The sequence below is a fragment of the Meleagris gallopavo genome, chromosome 8, assembly GCF_000146605.3.
Source record: "Meleagris gallopavo isolate NT-WF06-2002-E0010 breed Aviagen turkey brand Nicholas breeding stock chromosome 8, Turkey_5.1, whole genome shotgun sequence".
Lineage (NCBI taxonomy): Eukaryota > Metazoa > Chordata > Aves > Galliformes > Phasianidae > Meleagris > Meleagris gallopavo.
In genome coordinates, this window is record NC_015018.2 from 14,861,458 (window position 1) to 14,877,098 (window position 15,641).

At 39.6% G+C, this 15,641-nt stretch overlaps 1 protein-coding gene across 1 annotated transcript; it reads right to left on the reverse strand.

Annotated features, from left to right (window-relative positions):
* Positions 1-7,928: 7,928 nt before the first annotated feature.
* PLAU (plasminogen activator, urokinase) lies at positions 7,929-15,641 on the reverse strand. Its single transcript, XM_003207965.4, has 11 exons — positions 15,620-15,641; positions 14,046-14,155; positions 13,134-13,188; positions 12,856-12,960; positions 12,179-12,344; positions 11,672-11,760; positions 11,390-11,579; positions 10,637-10,791; positions 9,843-9,983; positions 9,532-9,680; positions 7,929-8,665 (listed from the first exon to the last, which is right to left on the reverse strand). Exons 2-11 carry the CDS (start codon positions 14,103-14,105, stop codon positions 8,471-8,473), a joined length of 1,305 nt encoding a protein of 434 aa, XP_003208013.1. The 5' UTR covers positions 14,106-14,155; positions 15,620-15,641; the 3' UTR covers positions 7,929-8,470.

The window sequence follows — 15,641 nt, forward strand, 5'->3', positions numbered from 1 at the left end:
CGCCTCGCCTCCGGTACGGTGGTAGAGGCTGGGCTCCCCTGGGTTGAAGCGAGAACAAACAAGTAAAGGCTGCAGTCAATGTAAGACAGAAATGCCTTTAGATGCCAAAAGATTTAATGTGTAAAATGCCCAACTGCTGTCATTGTAGGTGATCTTGAATTGTTCTGGAAGAAGATTTTAATCTATACATTTACACTCAGTTTGTCATGAAATTAGCCATCATTTATTTTTACAGATGATATATTATGTCTGTGATCCCCAATGAAGTGGAACACCCCAGCCTCGATCTAGTCCCTCCAGCAATCTTCCTTGAAGCTGGGAACTTAAAATATTTCTACCATCTTCAAGTTTGATGGTAGACTGATTAGGAATTTCCAGCTGGGCTTTTAATGGAATCTTCTACTATCAATCTAATGGAATGATGTCACACAAAAATACCCATAGAAATAACCTGGCTACATTTGTTTCATCTTTGATCATGGCAGCTGTTACTGTAAAGCAAGTTGTCCATCCCTACCCTCTCATATGACCACAATGACTTATGCTATTCTATAAAATCTATGATTGTATATACTTCCACGTTTAAAATATCTTTATCCATTCACACATCGATCCAAGTTGTCTCAGCAGGAAGGGTTTCATAGCCAAATCCAACACCAAAAAATGACTAAAAGTACTGTTTCAGGAAGCACAATTGTAAGAGGACAGCTAAGACTCTCCAGAAATCAGACAGAAGCCATTACCTAGCTTAGGAGCCGAAAAAATCATCTTGATGCTTGAATGATGGAGCTTGAAATATTTTGCTGACTGAAGTCTGATATCTGTTTGTCCTGATGTGCTGTGGTAATTCCAAGTGTGTGCTGCAATCTTTGTGGAACAGCTGCATTCCCAATGGCTGTTGTGATTCTCAACATCTGCAGAGATGTTCAGATTTATGTCATTTGGGGATGTTTTGCTTTAACTTTGGCTAACATTTTGTGCCACAGCACGAGAAAATTTAAGGAAGAATTAGAAATTGGTGTTTCTTAATTACTGCTGCTGAAGGTATTAATATACTGCATATAGAAAATCAGTGCTGTGACCAGCTGAGATGCTTTGGCTGCAGTATTTATTTGTAAATGTCAGATGTCTGTTTTTCTGGAATTACACTGCATCACCAAAGAGGTGTCTGATCTTAAAATCTGCCTGCCTGTGACTGTCAGTGTCTAGTGGCTGCTTGTGATTTTTGAATTGTTTTGATTGCCTCCTTATGATAATACTCTGCTTTGTGAGGTTTACATCACACACAGAGGCCTTTGGCTTGGAACTTGCTGAGGTAATTCATGTTTATGATGCCACATCATAACATTACATACAAAATAATTTCCAGCTATTCAGTAGAGAAATGACATTTCCACTATCCAGTGGGGGATATTCTTTTTACTCTCTTGCCATTTGCATGTGTAATTCATTGAAAACATATTGCAAATATGAGATGGAAGCAATTAATTTGATTCTAGTTTTGTCTAGAATATTATCTTGTTAGGTGTCAAGAAACATTTGCTCAATATCTTTTTGTTTTGTTATTAGTCTACCATTGGGACACTTCCCTTCAGTGGTTAATTCAGAGATCCACACCACTGCACATCACAGGAGCTACATCTTACAGCCACTTTTTAACAAGACATTTCAATTCACTGCTGTGTAATGCTGTTTCTGAACTCTGTGGTGTCTGTATCTTCATGGAGTCACCTCGGTCACCAAGCACTGTTTGTTTCATAATAGAGCATGGAATCTGAGATGAGATTATTTCCACAATGTCTTCCAAATTCACGGCAGTATCCCAAACCAGTACAGACTTATCTCTTATTTGTATCTAAGTTCTGAAAAACTCAAGTGAAAGAGGTTCAACACCACTCAATACCATTCATTTTAGTGCTTCACTACTCTTACTGTTAGAGAAGTTTTCATAATATTGCAGCTTAGTTTCCCTTCCTGCAGTCAGACTTATTGTTTCTTAGCCTGACTCTCATAGTTACAGAGCAACAGCTTTTTCCCCTTTCAGGTATTGCTTCTTCAAACAAAACCAATTGTTTTCAATCTTTTCTCCTTATCACATTCTAGACCTTGGATCTTATTTGCTTTATTGTCATCATGAAGAGTGATGCCCACTGCAAGGCACAGCTGAGTGTTATCACAGTCCCTAGGCTTACAGACTGTGTGCAGGTCAATGTGTCAGTATGTTTATGGTTTTTCAACTCAGTGTTGCCAATTTAAACCCTCCTTGTGGTTTGTTGTGCCTTCTGGGTCTGCTTTAATATCAGTCATCTCTCACCTGCATCTGTTTGATTATTCACTGCTGTCTTGATCAACTTTCATCTTGGTTGCTTCCAGAGAATCTGGTTTGCTAAGCTCATGCTGAATTTTGTTTAGACAGTGGCATACTTGTGTCCTTCCAAGCTTCAAACATCAGTGAGGCCAGAGAGAGGCAGCCTAAGTCTGACTGAATCCATGTGTCGGCTGGCGCAGGAGTTGGTCATACTGCTTGTATGACTCAGCCTGTACATTCACACTTGCTTGTGGATGTACATTTCATTTTACTGTTTAAGAGGTACGTTATACTTGCTCCATAAGTTGCTTATATTTTCACTTCTTTAAGTTCCACTGGCCATAAAGTTAAATGTTGCAGTTCTGCTCAAATTGCCCATTTGAATATTGCATATGATGTAATGAATTTGGAAGGGGGTTATGTCAAGTCTGAACCCATTTTTGCTCATTAATGAGCAAAATATGCACAAATATGCATGCTTTCAAGTACATCACATTTCTTTGCCTTATGCTACAAGTCCGATGAATGCAGAGATGTTTGACCCTCTTTTCTGTGGAAAGCTCTTTTGCTTTTTGCCAGCAGTGTGGTTAAGTGTCAGATATGTGACCAAAATTTGGTGACAAAGTCCTGTTGCTCTGTATTAGTGCAGGGTTCGCTATGGCCAAAATCCTTCCCGGCATGCAATTTCATGTGCAACAAATAGGTGACTTTGTTTCATGTTTCATTGAAACTTAGTTTATTTAGAACACATTTTATTTTTAAGTGGTTTGAGTCACGTTTTAGTTCCTACTTCCATGAAGAAAGCTTCAGCTATATAAGGCGAAGTGGTCTGTCCATTCAGAATGCATCACTTCCTTCTGAGAGATGGTATGTTTAACCATCTTCCCATCTCCTGGACACATTAGCTATGACTTAATATCTTAACACATTTCTTTTGTGAAAGTTTTGAAGATAAACAAACCTCTGAGTTCTTACTATTCATGATCGAATGGTTTCTGAGTTTGATCTCTTCTCTTTGGCTAGTGTGCATCCCTGAGCAGTTTCTGAATGCTTATCTCCTATTCTTTCCACTGTCTGCCACATAACTAAAGTCAAAGAATCTCTCTTAAGTAAAAGCAAATTTATGGTATCAGGTTTTGTCCTGGTTTTGCATATGTGTTTGTACACAGAAGATATCCAGTATCTTCCAACAAGGCTCTCTCTAGTATTTCTGTTGCCATTCTGCACAGGTGCTTGCCATTCTCCAGGCACAGCTGTCAAGTCTATTTCTATTGCTCCTCCTGCTGCCATAACTTGGATCATCTGTTCACTCTCTATAAACAGGGAAAGGAAGTGTTTTCTGGGGCCTCTGTTGCAGGAAGAGAAGCTTTTGCACAATTTTGCTCTCATCTTCTGCCCTTCTTTTTCCCAGGCTCTGATAACTGGCTAGCCAAATGATATTGCAGTTGTGGGGTCAGAGTCACGTAGATGATATTGAAAGTGCAGAACACAAGGGAAAGTGCGACAAGACAGAGCAGCAAGGCTGCAGGTTGCAGTGAGTTAGGATCCACTCAGATGTGACAGCAGCAGGTGCAGAAATAAAAGAAAGAAGCTGCTTACATTCAAAAAGCCTGTAAAGTCCTCAGGTAGGCAGGGGTCTCTAGGTGGTATCACCTCACCTCCACTGCCAACCCTTAAGTGAAGTCTGGGAGGAGGTAGAGCCAGGATTCACCCCTTCCATTGGCTCATGTGCACTGCATGCACCTGAGCTCCCCTGGGCTGGCCCTGCCTTCCTTCTGGGTGCTCAATCGCTGGTTCAACTTGTGACTTAGCATTTCCACTGCAGAGAGTATATGAAGTATGATAGCTGCTAAAGCAGGGAAGTATGTATGTTGTATATTTAAGTCTTTCATTTTTCCTTGGGCAGTTTAACATATGCTAAAGAATGAATGATTGCACACAAGCAGCCATTAGTCAGAGCCTTAAAAGCTGATGCTTGTATCTGGAAGTGTACTACCCAGAAAAAAATCATCTACGTCTCCTCTGTTCTTAAGGCTCTCCCTGTATTCATGCTTTCTCCAGAGCTTCCTAAATTTCAGAATGAAAGACTTTAATGCAATTTTTGTTTGCACCTTCATTCTTATTCATAATTATGGGAGCAATTTGAAATTTGTATTTTATTGACCTGGCTTTATTCACACAAAATCTCACAGACATCAGTGAGAAATACACACTTCGTTATGATGATGATAATATACATTAGCTCTGTTGCAAGTCTTTTGACAGTACTTTAAATGCTTAAATGAAGTGAGAAATAGTTACCATCCCAAAGGATATAACTAAAATGTAGATTTTTTTTTCTTTGTGTAAAACTGTTCGTGTTACTTACTTGATTAGCTGCTCTGTTAGCTGGTTTTCTAGACAGTAGCTGTGAGCACCTTCCTCCTCTTCGTGGACAGTCTCTAAACTCTGTGTTGTACAGACGATCTCCAACCAATTGTCCAACCAATGCAATTCTAACGGTCTGCACAAACTTTAACAGGCAGTCCACAAAGCAAACCAAACCAAACAACTCTACCATGAACACTGGTGACCTCTACTAAGGAAATTGTTTGCAGGTCCGAACCATAAACTGTACTACTGAAGAGTTCACAGCCCAGTATTGTTCTTACCATTTTGTGTTTTAAGGTGATTGCAGTCTTTGCTATGGTGCAGGCAAATTACTTGCAAACCTCTCTCTCTCTCCACCAGAGAAGTCATACCAGGACAGACCTGTGGGAGAAAGGAAATACTAGCCCACATGTTTTATGGATAGGAAACCAAAGTATATAGATGCTCTGACCTAACAATAGCAGAGCTGGCAGTAGTCCAGATGTCACATGCTTCAGGCGTGACTCTAAAGGACAAGACTTCATTAAGATTCCTATTCCCATATCCCATCAGAAATATGCAAACTTCATGTACCCAAACTAAAATAAGCAACAAGATGTAGTACACATCTGAGAAATAAAAGCATGCTTATTGGATGAAGGGAGTTCAGCTGATGCTTTTTCTGTTGTCTTTTTTTTTTAAAGACTGCTGTAGTTGAGTTTGTACCTGAGTAATTCTGAATTCATTTTCCTTGCTATGAAATGAAGATATTGATCAATTTAATAATGAGTTGAGTTTATCTACCTCATCTCTATTTGATCAAAATAAAAGGATGTATTTCTGTCTTTTTTTTTTTAAACTATCTTTGATGTCTATAACATGACAAAAAAGAATTTGACTAAAGTAGTGTTTTGGGTGCTTTTTACGAAGAGTCCATTCCTTCCCAGGTACTGCTCACCTCTAGTCAAAGCACTGCTCTTTGGGTCACAATGAATTGCTTGATTAATGTTTTTTCAAAATGTTTTTGAAATCTGGAGTCATTCATTGTTAAGCAGTGATAGAGATCAAATTGTTTATGTGCAATCATTCCTTGTGGGGCTCTCACACACACATTTAGATATTTTTCTTATAGCAAGCAAGTAAATGTTATCAACAGATGCACAAAAATCAGTGAATGTTGCTAGCTATCCTCCGTTTTGACTTCATTATAACCCAAATTTTGCATTTATGAGAGGAGATGGAAAAAGTAGATAGTACACAAAAAGCATTTGGGTAGGAACTTTTCTTGAAAATAGGCTAAAAATGGCCAACAAAGTTGTTGGCCTGTGATCTTTTTACCAATAAGTACTGGAGTCTTGCTGGCCTGCTGTGTCATTTTTTAGGATGGATAGGATTAATAATTTAAGAAATTAGCTTGCTGATGAGCCTGCTAATTTCATCTATGATGTCCATTTCAACATGGGACATTTTTCACATTCTTATAATATCCTGCCAAGCATTTGTTGCTACATGCAAGCCTTTTGCTTTAACATTTAAAACCATCACATGTGGCATATACATGTATAGATGATGCTGTGATACAGACTCTTACCTGTTATAATGGAAATGCTAATTGAGGTCTTGAAGCAGTGATTGAGCACCTTGTGGAAGGCAGGGCCAGCCCAGGAGAGCTCAGGTGCATGCAGTGTGCTTGAGTGACTGGAAGGTGTGGAGCCAGGACATGTGCCTCACAGACCTCATGTAAGGGTTGGCAGTGGAGGCACGGGAATCTTGCTGGAGATCCCTGCCTAACAGAGGCCTTCCAAGGGTAAGCAGATCTTTGTCCTTTGTTTCTGTGTCTACAGCTGCTGCATTTGGGCATATCCTCACTGTAGCCTAGGGCTTTGCTATCCTGCTATCATTGCTGTTCTTTCCATCCCATTATACCCATTATATAAACCTCTAAGTTTGCTATAAATGCTGCTTGTAGCAGTGCCCCCAGTGTATCTGTTTCTTAACTACTTTCAAAGAAGCAAAACCACAGCAAAGCATTCTCCTTCAGATGTTGAAGTGATGCTAGAACTGAACTAGGTTCCCCTCAAAAGGGAAGCCCTTGTGCGTATTTTTCAGCCTTCGATGTTTGCCCAAACAACAGAACATACCGTCAACAAGGATTCACTTTGTGTTACTAATTGTGATATTTTGTCCAGAATTGGCAATGCAGTTGGCTTTAAGAGTTGGGTTGTTCTTAGTACTCTGTTATGAATTCTTTTCTGGCTGAACTTCTTTGTTGAAGGGGAAAAAAAAAGTGAAGTATAAGTGAAGCTTTTGTTTGATATGCAGTTTATATTAATGAAAATGTTACTTAATAGTGCTTAATATCAACACTAATTGTATTTCTTTTCTAAATATCCTATTTGTGACAAACTACTGAGGAAAGCTAAAACTATCACTTTTCTTTTATCACCTATGATATGATATTGTTGCACTGGGTTGGTGAAGGGAGCATACTATGCTCTTACACCTGCACTTACACCTTGTTAAAGATGGGGGAATGCACTTCTGAAACCAAGTTCCTAATTGCCCACCTCCCTCCACCAAGTGACTGGGAACTTAATGTGGAAAATCATGGAGCATGCTAACTGTATTTCTTTAAGGTGAAACCAAAACAGCTTAGTTTGCTTTAGAAATTCAAACCAGATGTGCTGCAGTTACTTGGGAGCATCTAGTCTATGCAGAACCCTGCAGCATATATTGTACAGATCTGTGTACAGTGATTGACATTAGAACTTTAAAACATAGTCTTCCCTTTACAAAAGAGGAACAGCTATATAAGAATAATAGTTTTATTGATAGTTTTACATATATAATACAAATAATAAGTTAAACATAGTAAAAATTAAATAAAATGAGGTTCCAGCCCTCGTGCAAATAATTCCATCTATTAAAAAAAAGTTTAAAAGTAAAATCAGAAGTCTTGAGGGGAAAAAAAAAGTCATTTCCATATCATATCAGTTAGATGAATGGAAATAAAGTTCTGACTTTTGTTCCGACTTTCAACATCTGTAGCACTCAGTGCACGTTGAATCTGTAGCTCTTCTCTGGGTTGCATAGGTAAGGGAGAAAAGTGGTACCATCAGACTTCTAAGGGAACCCAGGCTCCTTTGAATGGGACCTGGAAGTGCAGTCACATTAATAGTTTTCCCTCTTTAGTGTAGTTCTTTGGTGGAATACCTCAAGAGTTTTTTTTAATGCTAATACAGCTGCAGTTGCCATTGCTAAGATTTTAGTATTTTTTGGGTCTACAGGAATGAGTCCTGTATACCAAGTGCTGCTTCAGTCACAGTGGACTTCAGTCCTTCTTCACACATTGATGATAATCAATGCTGATGCAGTTTCTTGCACATTCTGAGGCAAAGCCTGTTCACATTCCCCGTACTGGCCTTCATAGGTTAGGTTTCTATCATTCCACATCGTTTGGAGTGATGGGGAAAGATGTTAGAGAGATGCCGTATACAAAATGCACAAGTTAAATAACTTAAAGCTTCACCAATACTTCCAGAACAAATACCAGTTTGTAAATTAAGTGGACAGTTAACTTGATATGTACAGTGTTGTGCATGGGAATACTCATTTAAATGTTAAATATTTTAGATTCCCATTGAGTGGTTTTCAGTAACTAAGAGTAGTGAGATAGTATCAACTTCTGCATCAGAAACACTGTAGTGGCAAACTACGTGATCAGTTAAAAGCAAGAACTCTGATATTCAGGGCTTTGTTGTCCTGGCATCACCACAGTCTCATTGTTATTCAAGTCCAGAAGTACACAAGTGGTCACTTTGGTTCAGGGAAAGAGCGACTTTTGGTAACCACTGCATTCATGTTAGAGTCAATCCAGTTAAGGTAGCGAGTAACTCTGGTGTAAACACCGGGCTTGTTTTTCTTTGCACAGCCATCTCCCCAGCTGACAATCCCATAAAGTGTCATCCTGCCATTGTGCTCACAGACCATGGGGCCGCCAGAATCTCCCTGACAATGGAAAAAGAACATATTAGGATGTTTTCTGTAGATGCAACTTTGATAACAGGCAGCCTGTGATTATTGTTTTTCTGAATTGAAGCAAACAGTAGATACCTCCAAGCTAAAGCTATGATTTTTGAGAATACTGCATAAACAAAAGAGAAAGTTCATATAGCATCTGTTGCAACTATAGCACAGTCTATAAGGTCAATAGTTCTCTAGCCCTCCTAGCTTGCCCAGGTTGGACAGTTACTTTGGAGACAACACCCAATGCTCAAAATCACAGCTGTTAGGCTAGCTGTACAAGGTCAAAGCAAACATGCCCTATTCTGCATCACATAATTGTTTCCCTGCCCACACGATACTTGTACACTTAAGGGTAGCTACTGGTTGGTTTTTTTTCAGTGGCATATTGGCCAGACTGCCTAGTGAGGGTGCAGGGAAGCAAATCAATTTCTGAGGAATTTGCATAAGGGCTCAGTGATTTCCTGTTATCCATCTCTTAACCCTCTGCTGAGATATAGTCAAGATTAAGCAAGTGTAGCTGAGGCTGGTATAGCTACTGTATTCTTCTGATGCGTTTACCTACCAGCCACTGCCAGAACAAATTGTAATATCTCCAGGAACAGCAGTGATTAAAGCATTGCTACTCCTTGAAAGGCTGACCTGGAGAGGTTAACACCAAACTCTACATCTTTCCCTGTCTTCAGCCACCCTAAAAGTCTACTCTAGTAGCTACGGTGAATTCTCTCTACTCAAAGACTCTCCTGAGTAGCAGAATTACAAGATGCTGCTATGCTACAGTTGATCCATTAAATACACTTGTTAAAATCATTTACAGGAACATTAAAAAAAAAACAAAAACAAAACTTTACCTTGCATGCATCTGTTTCCCATGCTGGGTCTCCAGCGCAGACCATGTTGTCAGTAACTCTGATACTGTCATAGTATTTATTTTTGCAATTGTCCTGTGATATTAAGTTTACAGTGGCTGACATTAGTCTTTGAGCATAATAAATATCATCTAGGGAAAAAAAGGAAAAAAAAATGTCATTTTTGGGAGTTGAATATGAGGCACAGAGTAGTAGCAGTGAGTCTTAGGGTCTTTGGAAGATCATGGTATAAAAAAAGCCAACCAGTTTCCACAGAGTTTAAGTAACAGTTTGGAAAGAAGTCATTCACTTACAAGAATTCTGTTTTCCATAGCCAGCTATTTCACACCGTGTATTGTCGTACAGGTTAAGGTCCTTCTCTGGCAAGCAGACTGTTCTGACATAGTTGGATTCTACTGCACACTGTCCAGAAGCTGTTCTTATTCTTATCAAAGCTAACAACAACAACAACAAAAGATTACTTAAATTTGTAAAGCAAGTTCCCTTCAAGTTCTCTGAAAATTGGAGTATCCAGTACAGTTAATGAGAATATTTACATTTTGTTCTCATTATATTTGGTTTTTCTCATTGCTTTTGGAATTATGAGAATCATTATTTGGTGACAATTAATTTTGCAGCATTGAGTGACAGAATTCAGAAGGTCATAGGCAAGGGTTCAGTGTCATGTGCAAGGGTGGCAAGTCTGTTCTGTGCAAGTTACAGAAACTGAAGTGTATTCATTAGAAAGGTTTGTAAAAGGGGGAGAGACTTTGGGAAGTATGATTTATTTCAGGAAAACCTTTAGCTCATGTGCTAGCTAATACAGCATTTCCTTGTTACATAATGTAACCTACTGTGCATGCACTGTGTCTCAGTCTATGGTATTTTGCTAGGTGATACATGGAGTTCTGCATCTGTGATGTGCTACAAGCCAGACAGACAAACATGGAATGATCTTGTTAAGCACAGACCTAGTTCTCAGAACTACCTGTCTTCTGTTCCCTTTATCTCTGCTCTAGTTCTACTTCTTTTACTTGACGTACCCGATAACTACACAGTTTTCAGTTATCCTCAGTGTTTTAAAGGCTCGTATTAAGATGATGCTTACCAATATCATTATCGTTGCCTCCTGTGTAGTCTGTAAAGTCAGGATGAGAGATTATTTCATCCACCATGAACACCTGTTCATGTTCATCGGTAGCATTCAGTACGGACTTTCCAAGGAAGACTTTGTAGACTGACTTGTTTGGTTGCTTTTTTGTCCTGTTAAAGTACAAAGATTCATGAAGGCTACTATTTTTGAGGGTAAGGTTAACAACTTAAAATCAAGTCCCTGTTTGGTTTCTTGTTTACTTAAATGCAGACAGGAAAAAGCAACAAGAATGTTGATAGACTATGCTACAGGAAGGTCTGCTGATTCCGTACTTGTAGTGAACAAGCTAGATGTTGGGGCACTGTGAGAGGCACACCTGGCTAGCTGCTACTCATGTCTGGCATCAGCAATGATCCTCCCTGGCAGAATGCAAGGAGGATCAGCTTTTTACAGGAAAAAAAATGTACTGAATGTACATCAAGACAATTTTTAGGTTTTAGAAACAGATAAGTTGAAGTGAAATCCTGGTTCCAATTTAAGTTAAAATGGTTTCAGCTACATAATCCATCCAGGTGTTTGTATTTTGCTAGGCATGGACTTGCAAAGGCCTAAGGTTCATGGCTGCTCCTCTTGTTCTGCTTAAGAGAGAATGTCATAACTATGGCAGATTTGAAGGTTTGCTCATTCAGCAATGAGGGGAAAATAAGGAAATCTGTTGAAGGAAGTTGCAGATACAAAGGATACAGAAATTCAGAACTTTACACTTACGGATCATAGAAACAGTGTGCTGCTGTAAGCACCCAGCAAGGATCGATGAGGCTGCCACCACACAGAAATTGGTCAGTGCCCATTATGTTTTGGAAGATGCCAGCTATCCAAGGTTGAGTCTCAACCTCAGCCTGGCTTCCACCAACAATCTTGAAGTACTTGCTGAAGCTTCTTTGGCCACACGTATGCCCTATGAAAGAAAGTTTTGTTCAGATGTTCACATGATTGGCAAGCATCAACTTTGTGCTAGAAATCCATTGTCTTGAAACCAGTGTTACTTACCACACTTCTGTATGGTGCTGCAGGGTGTTTCTTGAATCAAGTATCCTCTCTTGGTGTAGCACCAAGGCCTGCTCCTTCCATTTGGGTTTCTGGAAGATAAAGGAAGTGTTCTTTTAGTGTTCTTTTTATAAACCCAGTTCTTGGGGAAAAAAACAACAACAATAAAATAATAGTATCTTAGAATTCTAACTGTCCTGGAAAAGTCAAAAGGTGTTTTCTTGTAAGAAATGCTGGAGAAAGCAATTAATTGTTTGAACACAGGACTGGCAGCTTGTTTTGTCATAGTGGAAACTTCCCTTCAGAGTTATTGATATGGTATGATGGCTCTGCAAAATTCCCAGCAGCTTCAATAAGCAGTAAGAACTGTAGGCACTTCAGAGAGATCCCATTCCAAATATTTTAAATTCAAACTTATCCCTGAAATACTCTGCTATTTCTTTAAACATATATCATCACTCAAAGCTCTTCTAGTAATGTCATCACAGGGAGAATAATGCATCATCTTACCTGCAGAAGTTATGTTTGCCCAGTCCAAGCTGCAGAGCGTTCTTCAAATCAACATGGTAATCACCCCTTCTGATTACTGAAGGAAGGTCCCAATACAGACAACCTGGGTCTGCTGCCATTCCTCTGTAGTTCTCCCCATTCCCACTGTAGCATATGCTGTCAGTATCTGAGAAAACAAATCTTCATAAGCAGCATGTTCTGTTTACAATTGTTCTGAGACAGAAGTAATCTGTATGAATCATTTTAGTGATAAAACATTACACAAAAAAGATTATACAAAATCTGGATTCATTATATATTCTTACTGAATTTGTTCTCTGAATTTTATGCGTGAAATAACTTATGGTTTATTCTGTTTTGTTTTTTAGCAATTTCAGTTGTACTTCACAATATAATTTATTTTGCTTCAGGATGCTCCTAAACAAATCTATTTTACAAGCTACAACATTCATGAGGAATGAAAGAACACTTGTGAGAAGGCAGGGACAAGAAAATTAGAGATCACAATTTTACTCCAATATTTGATGGTTTCTCCTCACCTTAATTATTATTAAAAAAAACTGCTGGAGGATATTAAGTTGTGTTTATAGGTAGCACTTTCACTTGAGAATCCTTATTCATGACTGGCTTGCTTTTCCAATTCATTTAGTTAGTATTAAGGAAGATGGATACTCTACCTATTTCACAGTGAAGCCCACCATATCCTTCTGGGCACAGGCAGCGCTTCATTTGGCTGAAGAACTGATAAGTAATGCAAGTTCCACCATTCAGACAGTGGCATCCTGCAAATGAAAGATATCAGTACTGAGAGGCAAAACACTTGAGTGGTCGAGTGAAATACAGTTGCAAACTAAGTTTTAGCTGCATATAATTGAAAGCCATCTTTCTTTGATAAAGATGTAATTGCAGGCTAACAAGCTCTTTTTAGGTTCAAGTAGAACAGACAGGTACTTACCTCTATTTTGTGATCTGTGTTTATGTGATAACTTGTAGTACTGCTTGATGTAAACCTAAGCAGACAGAAAGGAAAAATTTTTGAAGGAGACAGTTCCTTTGACATGTTTCTATTATGTAGTATAGGACTGTGCTGTTTTCTACTGTGTGCCTTCTCTAACAGTTTAAAGTTTTTGTGTGTAGTCACTAGCTGAACTTGCTCTATTGAGTCTACATATGATCATATATGATCTACATATGTTTGAAGTGGAACTCGGAACAAAGCAGATGAACACATTACACTAGAAAACCCTCTGAAGAACTCTACCAACCTGGTCCCACTGCACCAGGTCAACATCGCAGTTATTTCTTCTGTGTGGATCTGGGTGGTTCCCAGAGATGAAAAGAGACAACTTCTTCCCTCCCCACCTCTCAGGTACTGAGCAGTGCAGCAAAGATGGAATGTGCTCCAGCTGCCTGTTGCTGGAGACCTTGGTGCTTCATGCTTGTGCATGATAGTCAAAATATTCAAAATCAGGTCTGTGTCTCCTTTTTCAGCTTTGTATTCAAGCAGGTCAGACAAATTTATTTGGAGGCCCAATATTCCCCTACATAAAACACCACTGAGTTCTTGGTACTTTGTGTCCAGGTCCGAGTTGTTTTATAAAAAGGTAAATGCTAGATTTCTTGGTTACTGCATGATGTCCTCACTATTTTAACTCTAGAAGACATCTCAACATGGAATGGAATCAGAGGAAAAGCTAAGTGTTCAAATATGCATTTTCTGAAGGTATATGTACAGCAAATGTAAATGCAAAGGCAGCAGGAAGAACAGTTCAAGTCAACCCAGCACCCTGTCCAAAGCAGAAGTATAATTAAAAAAAAAAAGGAAGTGGATCTAAGTAAAAACCCCCTCACTTATTTCAAAACTTACAGAATCTAGTCCTGTGACAAGCGTGCCAAGAGTTATTGTGAGGAAGATGAGTAACTTCATGTTGATAGTTAAGTTCTCACTTTGTTCCTCGACTTAGTTTTCTTTTGATTCTGAAAATAAAAGAGGAATTCAGTGACATGTTGTATCTTGCAGCATCAGCTTGTTGTCTTACCTGGTTTGAGTAACAATACAGTGGGCAGAAGAATTAAGAACTGACTTAACTGTGGAATATCTGCATATTATTTCCATAAATTAGCTTAGAGGTTATCATTTGAAGCTTTTTTGAGCATTTAGAAACACAGCCAGATTTTGCAGAGTTCACATGAAGCAGAGATAGGGAAGCTGGAGAAATCCAGACTCTGGGTTGTGGACTACTCTGCAATGTGGACTAGCAGTCAGAAAGCAGATCTATTTAGCTGCAGCCCAGCTCTTTGTGCTCATTTAACTGATTATTACTGCCTTGCAGCAAGACTTCTAAACAGTCTGAACATGCACATTGAAGCGTGGGAAGGAACACTCAGCTTTCAGTGCCTCCCAAGCTGTCGGATGGCTCTTGCTGCTGCTGAGAGCTTGCGTAAGCCCAGGCACCTCGCTGAGCACCGCAAAGTCCTGAAAGTCTGGTCTTGCAGTTGCTGCATGTACGGTATTAGAGAGGCTTAAACCTCTTCTGTCCTGATTTCATGTGTGCAGCTGCCTGCTGCAGTCAAGCACACAAAGCGATCAGCCCAAGAGTGAGTGTTACAAATCAGCCTGCAAAAGGGTAGGGGGAAAGAGCTACCAAATAGTAATTTGCTTGAAAAACCAACAAATATAAAATTTGCAGTATAAATCATGGGAATAAATACCGGTTTATTATTATTATTATTATTATTGAAAGCATCTTCAGTTCTAAAAGAAAAAAAGAAAATTTAAAAGAAGCCCTAGGACCTGGGCTTGTATGGTGCTAGTGAGCAATGCAGAGCAGGTGCTGAAGTGCTGCTCTGTGCTTTCAGATGTTTTAACATCAGACCAATTTTAGATCGGTCTTACAAACTGAATGCCCACAGCCAATGGGAATGCATCTCCTACGTTTAATGACAAAGATTTGGTGACCAGACTTTAAGACCATAATGTGGTGCAGACCCAGGTATGTGAGAGGAATAGTGGGTTTATTTCAAGAAAATGCAGACGTGGCCCAAAGCAAACTACTGATGCAGCGGCAGCCCTTGCTTAGAGGCAGGCTTCACAATGCAGGGAAGCAGACTGCGCCCTGGTGCTCAGACATGCTTCTCGGGTGCAGCTGGGACTGCAGCAGATGTACGTTCTCTTAAGCATTATTCACGTTAAAGCAGCAATTTTTAGCTCCTCTCGCAGGTATGCAAGTAACTTGCTATCTGTTACCGTGATTACATTCTCAGGCCCACCCCGCAGCATCCAGCAGCAGCACTGCCGGTTTCTGTTCCAATCCCGCTGCCAGACGGCAGAGCGCAGCTCTCCCGTTACCGACGCGACACGCAACGTGTGCTTTCACGTCGCTGATTTCAAGAGCGATCGCTAAAGCCTGCCACAACTCTGTCCGCGGACGCAGCACTTACCGACTGGAGCGGCCGAGCCAGG